The sequence below is a fragment of the Pistacia vera genome, unplaced genomic scaffold, assembly GCF_008641045.1.
Source record: "Pistacia vera cultivar Batoury unplaced genomic scaffold, PisVer_v2 Contig126, whole genome shotgun sequence".
Taxonomy (NCBI): domain Eukaryota; kingdom Viridiplantae; phylum Streptophyta; class Magnoliopsida; order Sapindales; family Anacardiaceae; genus Pistacia; species Pistacia vera.
The window spans coordinates 637817-652146 of NW_022195314.1; the positions used below are offsets into that span (position 1 = coordinate 637817).

A 14330-nucleotide genomic window follows, 5' to 3' on the forward strand; every position below is an offset into this window, starting at 1 on the left:
CTAATTTACTTCATAAACATTAGCATAATACTTATTAAATGATAAGAAATTTAATTAATTATAACATTACCTTATAAACATTTCATATAAACATTAATTAAGCATTACATTATAGTTAAATAATTACTCAATAAATTATAATATTATTATATTACAATATTATGATCACTTACTTAATTATAGCATTATATAGTTAAATAATACATAATTACTTAATTAGTTATGAATTTATAACATTACATTATAAACATTAGTAATTACTATACTATTACATATTAATTAAGATTAAAAATTTAATTAATTAACATTACTTTATTTATTTGTAATATGATACTAATTAATTATAATATTTCATTATAAACATTAGTATATTAATTAAGTGATTTGAAATTTAATTAATATATATTAAATTATAGATTTATAGATGATTACTTAATTCATTACAACATTACATTATACTATTATAGTATAATCATATAATTAAATAACATTACATAATTAAATGATTACTTAATCATTATGACATTATATTATAAACATTAGTAATTTACTAATTTACACAATACTTAATCAAATTATTATAACATTATATTATAAATTTATGGTATGATTATTTAATTAATTATAACATTCTATTATAAACAATATTACAATACTTAATTAAATGATTAACAATTCAAGTGTTGCTTAGAGATTAAAGGTTATGAGTTACATTGGACACAAATGAATGAATAATGAAAATTTGTTAGGGGTGTATTTGTAAACTTATAAGGTGTTTTTGTTATTTTTTAAACTAATAGGGGGGTAATTGATTTTTTACAGGGTACCCTGGAAAGAAACCGGAACCTGCATTTTAGGTTTCGGTTTCTTGAATTGAAGAACCTGCACTGTGCGGTTCCGGTTCCGATTCTTTTTTCTGGGAACCTACACTATACAGTTCTAATTCTGATTTTCCAAAAAAATATAGAGTACCCAGAACCGCTCACCCCTAATCCTATTCTTCTCGCCGCCCCATGAAGAATTGCCAAAACACACCTTCATCCAATAAATTTCGTTTGGTACTTTATTATTGCCCCGAGACAAGAATCGTGACACAAGATACATGACGTAAGATAATTTTCTGTAGGAAACAGGCTGTACTGGCCTACTGGCCCTTAATAAATATTCAAAAATAATTAGGTTGACCTACTAATTTATTTGTCAACTTGGTTAGGAAGAATATTAAAAGCAGAGGGATCGTGTAAAACGTGGATTGATGGAAATTAAAAATAAAGGACATATTTTTTTCTTTTTAATATGTAACACAGATAATTTTATTAAAAAATAATATGTAGTTAGACAAAAAGCTAAAGATCATTTGTGTAGAAAACTTAAATAAAAAAAAAGTATAATATTTTTGTTTAAGCCAAAATTTAAGTTCAACTATACTTCCTATCTAATTTGAAGATGTTAAATCTATCATTCACTAATTATAAAGAAAACAAATTTCACTTATGTTATGACTGAAAAGGTAAGGCTGATGTGGAGTTTCGTCAGTAAGGGATGGTTAGAGCATAAAGAGGTTCTGTGCCGTTCAGGTGCGGGCACATCGTGTCTAGCGCAAGTGGAATGACTCTTGTCAGTAAAGCATGTGAGTGTCAGGCCAGTTAGCGGTTAGGGATAATCCACGCGTCTAATCCCTGTATAAGTCGAGGAAATCACTTGGACAGGTGAACAATAGAACGCAAAAAAGAATTTGCATGGTACCTATTCACTTACAGCTTTAGTAATCATTACTTTGATTTACCCCACTATAAATAGATGATTTCTCTCTCATTTAGGGGATTGGCTAATTTTACTCAGAAATAGTTTACTCTCTCTCTCTCTCTCTCTCTCTCTCTCTCTCTTGTATTCTTTAAGCTGTAACTCAATTCGTTGAATGCGACCTAACCTTTCTATCATTAATACATCACAAGTGGACGTAGGATTTGCTTTTTAGCATTTGAACAACTTTAAACATTGTTCTTCACCCTTTATCCAACTGAATAACCACGTGTGAATAGTTGGTGTTAAAATCCAACATCAACAATTTCTCGAGGCGCGTGACTGGGGTTACAATCCTTCCAAGCTGTTCGCACAGAGGGCAGATCGTGGCCTCTAGGAGGAGAGAAGGCAAGGGGCCAGCCAGCGAGATGCCCTCGGCGACAGGAGCTGATACTCCTGTGCTGGACTTTGACTCTTTGGGCTGTAGCACCCTCCTTTTCTTGGTCTTCTGGCCCATGGTTTTCTGCTTCGGCTGAGCAGCCGCGAGCTGAGCAGTTTCGATTGATTGCTCGGTGGGTGGCTGCGAACCCGCCTGTGTTCCTTCAGCAGGGGCGTCGCTAGGACCCATCTCGGCTGGTCCAGTGGCGCCGACTTGGGGAAAAATGAACCTTTCCTCTCTCAATGACTTCGGCACCTTGGGCGGCATGTCCGTTGTATACAGGCATTGTTAGTTAAAGGTTCGCTGCGCACAAAAGTAAAATCTAAAGTGACCATAGATACTTACGAAGTAGGGGTTCCAAGGTTGATCTAGGGTTGAAGAAGCCGTACTTCCTCAAATTTGTAGTTGTCACGAGTCGCTTCACGTCGCAATAGAAATCTGGTAGGTTACCGAATGAAACTATCCAGCTGATGTTAGAAAGTTCTGTCAGCCTGGTCGACTTGTTCCTTACGAAGAGGCAAGAGTTTGTTAGAAGACAACCAAAAAGAAAGAAAAGATTCACTAGGTATGAATCAGGAAAAAACCTACTCGGTTCCCTAAAGCAGCAAATGCCATCGTAATGAAAAAAGAAAAACTTGTTCTCGTACGCCCTGACATTGTTGGGGTAATTGTGAATGCCTCCCTCGATCGTAGGTCGCCTCAAGAGATAGTAAGAATCTTTGTCCTTGCTCTTCTTTAAATAGTAGGCGTAGGCGAGCTCTAGTGTAGTCAGTTCATTGAGGCCGTATTCGACACACGCGACGCGATATACATAGCCACAATATCGTATACGCGTTAGGCGTCAGTTATAAAGGTGCGACCCCGAAGTGATTGAGGAACGACCTAATAAAAGAGTGGAAAGAAATCAGTGCTCCACACTTGAATATAGCTTCGAAGATCGCAACCATTCCCTCTAGCGGATTCTGAGCTGTGTGATTCTGGTAATGGTAGACATCCACGCTAATTGCGTATTGGTCTACTACCTTCTGTACCTCGTCTCAGGTAACTACCGACATAATCTCTTACGTAGGACCCACAGGAGCGTCTTGCGTCTGCGAGTTTGTTCCCTCATCTGATCTGGTTGCTGTAGGGTCCATATCTATGGTTTGAAAAAAGGGGGACATGTGGAGATTACTCAGTCTTCGTACAAAAAATTTGTACGATGACGTGGAACAGCAAAACCCTAAAAAAACCATTAGGGACCACCCCCAATGGCTTGGATCCTAAAAACTTATTCCTCATAAAAACCCGCCATTATTGACTAGTTAGGTACACTAGAAACAGAAAAAGAAAAGCAAGTGAAGGCTCTTCCTTACCTTTTTCTTACTGTTGTGAGGATCAAAAGCACGCACCGATTTAAAAAGTTGAAAGATTGGTCTCACGGAAGCCTGTTGCTTTCTTCTGAAAATGTAAGTGTTATGCCATTGCTTGGAGAAGGCCCTGGGTTTTTATAGTGGAGGGAACAACGATTGGAATTTCCAAAGTCGAGTGACGCTTCAATGGAATGCGTTTCTGGCCGTTGATCATGACCACGTGTCACCAATCAGCGAGAAAGAGTGACCGCCACGCTCCGAGAAATCCAATCGTCGCGTCTCTCCGTTGAAAAAATTGAGGGACGACTTGATTCTCTCCTTTGCATTAAATGCTTTCCCATCCGCATTTAATACTCTGATAAGGAATGTCGTTTTAGCATGTCGCATATTTAATGTGCATGGCTGGCATTTATTGTGCACAGGACACATCTGTCAGGCCAAAAGACACTTCATTTATGGATTAGCTGTCATGCGCAACGGATAAATATCTGACGAGGTCGTTAAAAACATAACACTCTTCATCACGTATCTTTTTGTGAAGATCTGTGATTCCTTCTCCAGTAGAAATAAGTTAGGTATAAGCAGGTTGCTGACTCTATGCAAGACCATCTCGGGTCATCGTCAGAAAATTTCCCCTAAGCTTCTTGTAGCTAGGTCATCTCGACCAGACGTCATCCAGACATGTCGAATCATGGCATAATTATGCAGTTTTCAAGGTTCATTCCTTAAAACCTTAAAAACATGGGGACTTCTGTTATGCCTGAAAAGGTAGGGCTGATGTGGAGTTTCGTCAGTAAGGGATGGTCAGAGCACAGAGAGGTTCTGTGCCATCCAGGTGCGACCATGTCGTGTCTAGCGCAAGTGGAATGACTCTTATTAGTAAAGCAGGTGAGTGCCAGGCCAATCAGCGGCCAGGGATCGTCCACGCGTCCAATCCATGCATAAGTCGAGGAAATCACTCGGGCAGGTGAACAATGGGACGTAGAGAAGGATTTGCACAGTACCTGCCCACTTGTAGCTTTAGTAATCATTACTTTTGTTTACCCCACTATAAATAAAGGATTTCTCTCTCATTTAGGGGATTGGCTAATTTTACTTAGAAATAGTTTACTCTCTCTCTCTCTCTTGTATTCTCTAAACTGTAACTCGGTTCGTTGAATGCAACCTAACCTTACTATCATTAATACATCACAAGTGGACATGGGATTCGCTTTTTAGCATCCGAACCACTTAAAACATTGTTCTTCACCCCTCATCCAACTAAATACTTCCATAACCACATATGACCTCTAAGCCCGCTTAACATTTCTCACATGCGAATAGTTGGTGTCAAAATCCAACATCAACAACTTATAAACTTCACAACTACTGTTTGTATTTTAATGTTATAATAATTTTATTTTATTTTATTTTCGTAAGTATTCTGTTTAAGCTTTAACCTTCAATCATCTAACTTATTTGTTCTTTTGATTTTTTATTTGTGTTGATTCTTGATTTTGACACCAACTACGCGCACGTGTAAAATGCTAAGCAGATTTAGAAATCACACGTGATATGGGAATATGAGATGAAATAACGAACGAGAAGCGATATTTAAAGTGGTTCAGATGTTCAAAAGCGAATCCTACGTCCACTGCTATTGTATTAATAAAAGGGACAGTCTTACTCCTTCTGTCCTTGGACGACGTGGCAGCACCTGAACAGGACAATGTCTTCCTGAACTCTGATTAATCCTTACTAATGTGAGTCTACGTTAACCTTGATTTTTTAGGCATAATTGATAGAAAAACTAAGCTGTAACTTGAAATTTTATTTGATAGAAAAACCAAACATTACCACCTTTCTCGTGATCACTTGTTCCATAAACTATCACTTTAAATATTTTTGAGAAACGCTTTTCATACACGATTATATAAGAAGTGGGTTATAATAATCTATTTTTATTATTTATTTATTTTTATATAAAAATAGGCTTTTGTAGCTTTTAGGATTAAAAACTGTGTTGCAGAGTCAAAATATCCTTCACATTAGACCTGGTAAACGGGCGGGTGTACCCGCGGGTCAACGGGTACCCGTACCCAATGGGCGGGTACAGGTAATACATATTTCGACCCATGAAAATCTGACCCGTACCCGGCCCGCTTGTGACTTTTGCGGATGGACCGGGTACTACCCGCGGACCTGCAAATTCAAAATTTAAAAAAAATAAAATAAAACTTATCACTCGTCTTGTCAGTCCTCTCACAGTCTCACTCTCAAGTCTTAACTTAAACCCTAATCTAAACCAAAATAGCAAAACTTATCAGAGAAAAAAACAAAAAACGCAACAGCCATTCTCTTCCACAGCAGCTCCACTGCTCCACTCCTTTCACAGCAGCTCCATTGCTCCACTCCTTTCACAGCAGCTCTACTCCCTCACTCTCTCACTCTCACAGCAGCTCCACTCTCACAGCAGCTCCACTCTCCCTCATTCTTTGACTTCTCTAACGGTAGCAGTAGGCACCAACAGCAGCAGGTCACGGCAGCAGCAGATCTCAATCACGGCAGCACCAGATCTCCTCTCATGGCAGCACCAGCACGGCAGCAGCAGGGCAGCAGTCAGGTCAGTGTGGTCTCTTAATTCAAACCAATCTTTAGATTAAATTGGAGTTATGATCAATTGTGGCTTGTGGGCATGTATGTGGTCATAGCATTAGATCTCACCTGGATTTGCAATTAACAATGAAGCTTCCATGAAATGACATGCACTGAAAGATCTTGTAGAGACGAATTGAAAGTTTGAAACTGAAAGAAGAAAAGACAAATCTTGCGTGACAAAAAACTGCTCTGTAGGTTGTAGCTTTTTACTGATTTTTTTTTCTGTTTTGAAGAAGACGACTAGAAGACTAAGACGAGTACCAAGACCAACTGTTTAATAGTTGGTATCTGTAACCAAACGCAGCGTTTTGGCAGGACAGACACTAAAACGCTGCGTTTGACTTACTTAGATACAATTACAAGCACACCCTCCTTTGTTTACAACCTTGCAGATTACTCCTACATCCTATCTAATATGCACCAATAATTCAACATATATTTAATGATTTGGTTGAAAAGAGAAGCAGGTGACCAAATAGATCTTGCTTGCAAAACATTGAGAAGCAGTCACATTTAAAAACAAAAAGAAATAATCTTTCTTTATTTGATAGGAGATACAAAAAGAAAATATTGCTTTAGGCAATTTATGGGTGGGGACCGTGGGGTACCAAATTTTAACTTTGATCTATAAATTCTAAAACTATTGGTGAAAGAATTGAATGAAGAAAAGAAGCATTGATTTTTATGCTAACAAAAATTGTGTATTATTTGGTGCATTTAAACTCATACTTTAAAAAATTCTCAAATTAATTAATTAATCATGTTACTTCCTCAACATCCATGTTAAGTTATACAGAATAAATATAACAAAGTTTTTGTTATATTAAATGTCACACTTATAACATATAAGTCAAACTTGTGATCAATTTGTAATATATTATGATTTGTATTTGATAACCTTATATGCTATTAATGCAACTTGAATTCATAAATTCTTTATTAATTTTTTTTTTTTTTGGATGAATTGTTATGAATTATGATTGGTTATACTTATTGGAGTTGAGGGGTGTTGATTGTTGAGTTGGAAAAATCCAGTCATTTGGTAGGGCGGGTTTGCTTGTAAAATATATGGGAGTGTTTTTATTTTTTTTTGGACGAATTGTTATGAATTATGATTGGTTAATTAATTTAAATGTAAATACTTTGTTGTGTCCTTTAGATTGGCTTGGTATGGAGGAGTCTACAGATTTAGGAACAGGTCGTAATATAGCCGTAGGTCAACTCCCTTCTACTGGTAGTATTGTTTGTCCAAAAAGACGTAAAGTTTCAGATGTTTGGGGTCAATTTACAACATATACAGAAGATAATGGGGAGGTGAGGGTAAAGTGTATGATTCGTGGTCATATGCACATGGTAGTTCCAGTCATGGGACTAAGAATATGAGGCGTCATATGGAGGTTGTCCTAAACGTACCATTACTAGTAGTGTAGATCAAATGATGATGGATTGTGATACTAAATTGAGACGTATGAAGATTTCTCAAGAATTTTATCGTGAGAAGATGGCAATAGGAATCATAAAACATAACTATCCATATTCAATAGTGGAGTATGAAGGAATTAGGGATGTCCACATGTATTTGAATCATGAAGTTAAGCATTATACTAGGAACACCGCTAAGGTAGATTGCTTAAAGATATATTACAGGGAGAAGGAAAAGATTAAGCTTGCTTTAGAGAGGGTTTCGGGTAGAATATGCTTAACTTCTGATATTTGGAGTTCTTGTACTACTGATGGGTATATTTCTTTAACGGCTCACTATGTTGATGAGAACTGGGAGTTACAAAGTAGAATTCTGAATTTTTGCCATATTCCTTCTCCACACTTAAGGGCTCTTTTGTCAGACATAGCATATGATTTCTTAAAAGATTGGGGGATTGAAAAGAAAATCTTATCTCTTACATTAGACAATGCAAGTAACAATGATAAAATGGAAGACATTTTAAGGAGTCAACTTTGTGTGCAAAATGTTTTATTATGTGATGGTTCTTTTTTTCATGTGTGATGTTGTGCACATATCTTGAATCTCATAGTCCAAGAAGGATTAAAGGTGAGTAGAGTGACTTTGCATAAAATTCATGAAAGTGTAAAATATGTTAAAGGAAGTGAGGCTAAAAGAATCAAGTTTGGAGAACTTGTTCAAAAAATTGGTGTGACAAGCTCAAAAAGATTGCGAATGGATGCTCCCACGAGATGGATTTCCACTTATTTAATGCTTGAAAGTGCATTAATATACCGTCGTGTGTTTGTTCATTTGGCACTGATAGATCCCAATTATAAAAGTTGTCCTTCAGATGAAAAATGGGATAGGGGGGTGAGGATTTGCAAGTTCTTGCAACCATTTTATGAGATCACTACTCTTTTTTTGGGTTCCCAATACCCAACAGTAAACTTATATCTCAGAAATGTGTGGAGAATTCAAATGTGTTTATACGAAGAGATGGAAAATGAGGATGAAGTTCTTAGTACCATGGCAAGTCAAATGAAAGGAAAATTTGACAAATATTGGGATTCTTACACTGTTGTGTTAGCAATTGCAACAATTCTGGACCCACGTTTCAAGTTTGAGTTTGTTGAGTTTTGTTACAAAAAAGTTGATGGCCCAGTAGTTGCAACAAGAAAGTTGGAGTTGGTCAAGCAAGAGTTGTATAGGTTTTTTGCTGCTTATGAAGGTCTAAGTGGCAATGAGGTTCAGGTTCCCAGCGATCCTTGTGTGCAAGTTAGTGATCCTAATATCATTGGAGATGATATTTGTGTAAGTCAATACTCCCTAAATATTTTTATATTCTTGTTATTAATAAGGTTTTTTTTATTTTATATTCTTGTAATTTTGTATTTAAATGGTGCAGAAATTTGACTACTATAAGAGTGACTTTAATGCTACTAAGAAGTCCGAATTGGATACTTATTTGTGAGAGGCAAGATTTGATCGTATCAAATTTTGCAATTTGGATATCCTGGACCATTGGAAGAAAAATAGTGATCGATACCCGATACTTTCGATGATGGCCCGTGATGTGATGAGTATACCAATAACGACTGTTGCTTCGGAGTCCAGTTTCAGTATTGGTAGCAAAGTGCTCAGTAAATATCGAAGTTCACTTTTACTAGAGAATGCAGAGTCTTTGATATGCACCAAGACATGGATTTCTGGATATGAAGTTAAAGGTAACATTTTAACTTATATTTCCCATGTTTTAATATTTTTGTTTGTTAATATATTATGATAGTTAACTTATATTTTGTTAATTGTAGAAGATGAAATTGATGATGTTCAGTTGCTTGTGCCATTAAGTCAAGTGCCGGGGAAGGAGATTGCATAATCAAGGGCGACTTTGTTTGTTTAGTGTGTTTGGTACTTTGGTTAAACAATTATATATGTTTAATTGTTTAGTGTTTACTATGTTATGTATGTTGAATGTTAAACAATTTTATATGTTTAGTGTTTACTAATTAGTAATTACTATGTATGTTTAGTGTTTATTAATTCTATTATCTATATGGTGGAGTTTGATATAAATATGAAAAATATTAATATTGAATTAATAATATTGGTGAAATCTAATGAAATTTAATTTAATCATCCATTTATTTAATATAATAAGTTAATAACTAATAAGTTTAATATGGAAAATAGTAAAAAATATGAAAAATGTAAAAAGCTGCTTCCATTTTCACGGGTGACCCGTGCCCGCACGGGCAGGTACGGATCATGAAAATGTCGACCCGTGAGAATTTTTCACCCGTTAACCCGTGACCCGTTCCAACCGTGACCCGTTGCTACCCGGGCCCGTTTGCCAGGTCTACTTCACATATACAATATAAATTTAAATAAAAACTTAATTATTTTATTTATAGATTTAAAAATATTAAAATGGTAAGAAGTTGGCAATCAACACTGATCAACAAATCAACAAGAGTAAAAGAAAATTAACAATTTTTTTTAATTATTTTAAAAGTAAAAGATTTGGTGGTGGTCCAGGCCAAGATCTGGCGGTCGATCAATCGCGACCAAGCCACCAGGCTAGTATCGGGCAACCTAGATCGCCGAAAGCCAGAGACTCGCCGCAAATCCAGCCACCTAGATCGTGTAGGCTGGTTGCCGTCCATGTTTGTTTCCAACTTTAATTTTTCTGTTTCTTCAACGCCTTTTACTCTTTAAGATGGAGTAATGTTGGGTGTTTCTGAAATTAAGGGGGAAAAATGTTTTTTGCGATAGTTTGGTGGTGAAAATGTAATTCATCAGCCCTAAAAATATGTCTAAAATAAAACAATGTTAGTGTCTTTGTCTCCTCGTTGACTGTTAGCATTTGGCAAGTCAATTTTGCTAATTAATGTAATTAATTAAGAAAACAATTTAATCCTTGGTTTACTTTAATATTTACATAAAACTTTTAACATATAAAAATAATTAATAATATTTTTATAATACTTCATTATGTAATTATTTAAAAGTATTTCAAATTTCCTGTTTTAACAAAATAAATGAATTTAAGAATTAATTACTTAAATACAAAATTTATTTCACATTTAACAACAAAAAATATAAAAAATTTCAATTTTAAAAATAAAATCTATTTCTAACATGAATTTGTCTCATTGAGGGAGAAAAATGACTTTGAGCAGAGACAAGGACATGACAGCTGTAAAGGCCAGACAAGGACATGGCAGCTGATGAATATGAGTTTTAAACAAGGAGTGTAAATGTTAATTTTTCAAAACTCATGGACCTCAATAATGTAGTTCTCATGAAAAGTTAGTGTAAATATAGTCTCGACAATTGAAAGAAGATGATTATTTTGAAATTGGACAGAAGAAAAAAGACTATGGCAAAGCAGATTACAAAGCTTGAATTTGCGGTTGGAGATAAGAAAGAGCATGAAGAAGAAAACACAGAGGTGCTCTCTCTTTTCCTCTTTATATATATATATATATATATATATAGATATATATATATATATAATTGAAAGAAGATTTTTTTTTTCATCAATAGATATATGTTTTAGATTTTTTTTGTTTTTGTTTTTTGATTTTACCTTAACATTGAGAGTAGAGGATTGTACCAAAGAAAGTTTGTTTTTAGAAGTATATTATTTTTGGAGTATATTATGTTTGAGTTTCTAAAAACTGAACCAATAAGAGTTTCTAAAACAGATCTCTGAAGTAAAGAAACAGCAGAGAGAAGAAGATGAGAACAAAGGGAAGCAGGCCAAAGATGACAAGTTGAAAGGAACAGAGAAGGTAAAAAAGGTCCAGCATAACTTTCTCTTCTATTTATTTTTATTTTTATTTAATATATTATAAAGTTATGCGGTAATTATATTATTTAATCATATTTTAGACCGTAAAATAAAAACTAACCCCAAAGTGAAAAGTATCACAAAATAGCCTAGTTCAATTTCCTAATTTTGAAGAACGAAAATGCCCCCTAATACATATTTCTCCAACTTCTTCTTCAAAACCCACACAAGTGTATGTGTAGGAAATATGTTAATTAGGGTATACTATTATTTACTTAAAAACAAATTAATTCATGATTTTTTTTTCTCTTTTACTTCTTAAGAGCTAGAAGGTCAATCATTATCCAAGGAGCCTTCCCCTACTATTCCGGTATTGTTTCAACGTTTAAATCATCATTTTTTATTTTATTATAAATTTACCACATATTAAAGTCAGAATAATCCTTTTTTTTTTTTTTTTTTTTCCTTCTTTTAATCCTCTTCACTGACAAAAAATGAAATGCAGTTAGAGTCAGGGACTCAGGGTTAGTCACTTACCAAAAAGTTCTCTATTTTTAAGATTCTTTTATCAAAATTAGAAAAATGAAATTGAATTATTTTTTAAGTAATATTAGTTAGATTTTTGAACCTGTAAATAATATTAATGAAAATTTATATTAATAGACAACACCTTTTTCTTTCATTATAGACTTTTATTCTCAAAAAATAAAAAGAATTCATTTTAAAGGCATCAAAATGAAAAATCAAATTATTTTAGATTATTTTCATGACAGCCTTAAAGGTTTGAAAGAAAATTTTGATATCAATTTGTCCCAAGCAGCCACAAAGAGAAGAGGGAGAAGAAGAAAACAACAAAGGCCAGACGCCAGAAGAAGCAGCGACAACAGAAGAAGACAAGGTCCAGCATAACCTTTTTATCTTTTCATTTTTATTTATTTTTTCATATATTATAAAGTTCTATATCTATTGAGCAAAATATTTTTAACTATGTTTTGATAAAAATATTTTATTTTATTTTATTTGATATATGTTTTAACTTATATTATTGTTTTTTTTTTTTTTTTTCAGTGGAGATAATTGTAAGGGTCAGTGAATCTTGATTTGATTTGAGAATGATGATATTTAGATGAAAGTATGCAAATTATTATTAAATTTTTGGAATATTTTATCAAATTTATGACCTAAATGTTGAGTTTAGTTTGCATGTTGAGAAATATATATGATGAAAGTGAGAACTAATTTTGAAATGTACAGGATAATAACATCAACCCTGGAGACTTGAATATTACATGGGGCAATGACCCAAGATACTGGAAGCTACTAGATAAAAGGTAAGAAAATCCCCATTTCTCTAATTATTATCGTCCATATATATATATACTACCAAGGAGCCTTTGATATTACAAGGGAAAATTACGAAAAATACTGGAAACTACTAGCAGATAAAAAGGAAGAAAATCCCCCTTCTCTAATTATTAAAGTCTATATATATAATTTTTTGATATTCCTTATGAACTATTAATTTTTATTGATTTAACAGTGAGAAGTAAAGTTAAAGGTAGTTATGTAATTCAAGCATGATTTACTAGAGTTTGTATAATATCCATAAATCTGAAAAATTCCCGCATATATATCACTACACAGGTCAAAAAATCCTGCAGAGCTAATTGAGGTGTGTTGGCTTCAGGTAACCGGCACAAAAAGAGTAAAAATTGGGAAGTCATATGAAATAAAGTTTAACATTTCTTTCACAAACAAGTCCTTTGGGTGGAATGGCCTCCCACTTTTTCTGATGGCTAAGATTGGGGCAAGGGGAAATTCCATATGGAAAAAGATTGAGCCGCTGGAGCAGGGTACACCTGATGCTCAATTTTATATTCCTAAGCCTGAAGACAAACAGTTCATCGTTCCAATTCGACCTGGTAAAAAAGGTGAGTCAGGTGAAGAGGACCTTTTCTTTGGTTTATATGAAATTTGGGATAAAAACTGGAAGGGAGGATTGCGAATTCATTATGCAACTGTTGAAGAAGTAAACGCATCGAATTAAGCTTTGTTTGTGCTTAGCAATGTTGCCAAATAAATGGAGACTAGAAGACAAACAGATAAACTAGCATTTCCTGCACTGATAATGTTTGTTATATTGTGTGTTTTTTGCGAAATAGATATTAATATATTAATAAAGTAGCGCTTCTAAATAGAGCTGGCTGTACCGGCCCACCTTAAAAAAAAGGACGAGGAAATTTAGCTATCCGGCCATCCCAAGTTTCCATTTAACAAAATGGCCATGAAAATCTTTTTAATTTTTTTTGGGTTAAAAAATATGACGTGGCATACTTAAGTGTAATTAAAGCAACAAAAAGGATTACGGTGAAAAGATTTAAACATTTGTGAGTTAGACTATAATAAAGAGAAGTTGATTTAAAATTTAAAAGGCAGAACACATTTCTCTCAGGTTCTCTCTCTCGTTTTTTCTTCCAATTTTCTGCAATTTCTCAATTTCTTTGCTCTTTGCATTTTTTTCATTCCTTGCGATTCTCGATTAAGTTATAATGGCTGAGTCCTTAAAGAAACAGAAAAAGACCCATATACTCCCCAAATTGTAGGCACGACTGGGTCTACTAAAAATGGAGAAGAAGAAGTTGTGGTGGAGTAACTTCCGATGACTGAAGTTGCTCCACCAGGAGAGGAGACGGCATCGACAGAAGACATTCTATTGGCGAAATAAGGGAGGGTAAGAGTTGAAATTGAAACTGAAGAGGAGGATGCCGACGCAAATTCCAAGTGTCGGACATGATCGCTTAAGCGACCAAGAGTAAAAGCAAAGGATCGCTTAAGCGATCTGGTATATGATAGAAGATCGCTTAAGCGATTTTATATAGCTTAAGCGATCGTGCATCTGGGTAGAAGTTGATTCTATCT

At 34.5% G+C, this 14330-nt stretch overlaps 1 protein-coding gene across 2 annotated transcripts; it reads left to right on the top strand.

Annotated features, from left to right (window-relative positions):
* Positions 1-10906: 10906 nt before the first annotated feature.
* LOC116120099 (protein PHLOEM PROTEIN 2-LIKE A9-like) lies at positions 10907-13568 on the top strand. 2 transcript variants are annotated; one of them, XM_031406039.1, is made up of 5 exons: positions 10907-11069; positions 11326-11421; positions 12232-12309; positions 12666-12742; positions 13056-13568. In XM_031406039.1, the coding sequence occupies exons 1-5, from the start codon at positions 10962-10964 to the stop codon at positions 13456-13458; spliced, it is 762 nt and encodes a 253-aa protein (XP_031261899.1). In that variant the 5' UTR covers positions 10907-10961; the 3' UTR covers positions 13459-13568. The 2 variants fall into 2 exon arrangements, with proteins under 2 accessions (XP_031261899.1, XP_031261906.1); XM_031406046.1 differs by having other exon boundaries at positions 11326-11412.
* Positions 13569-14330: the final 762 nt, after the last annotated feature.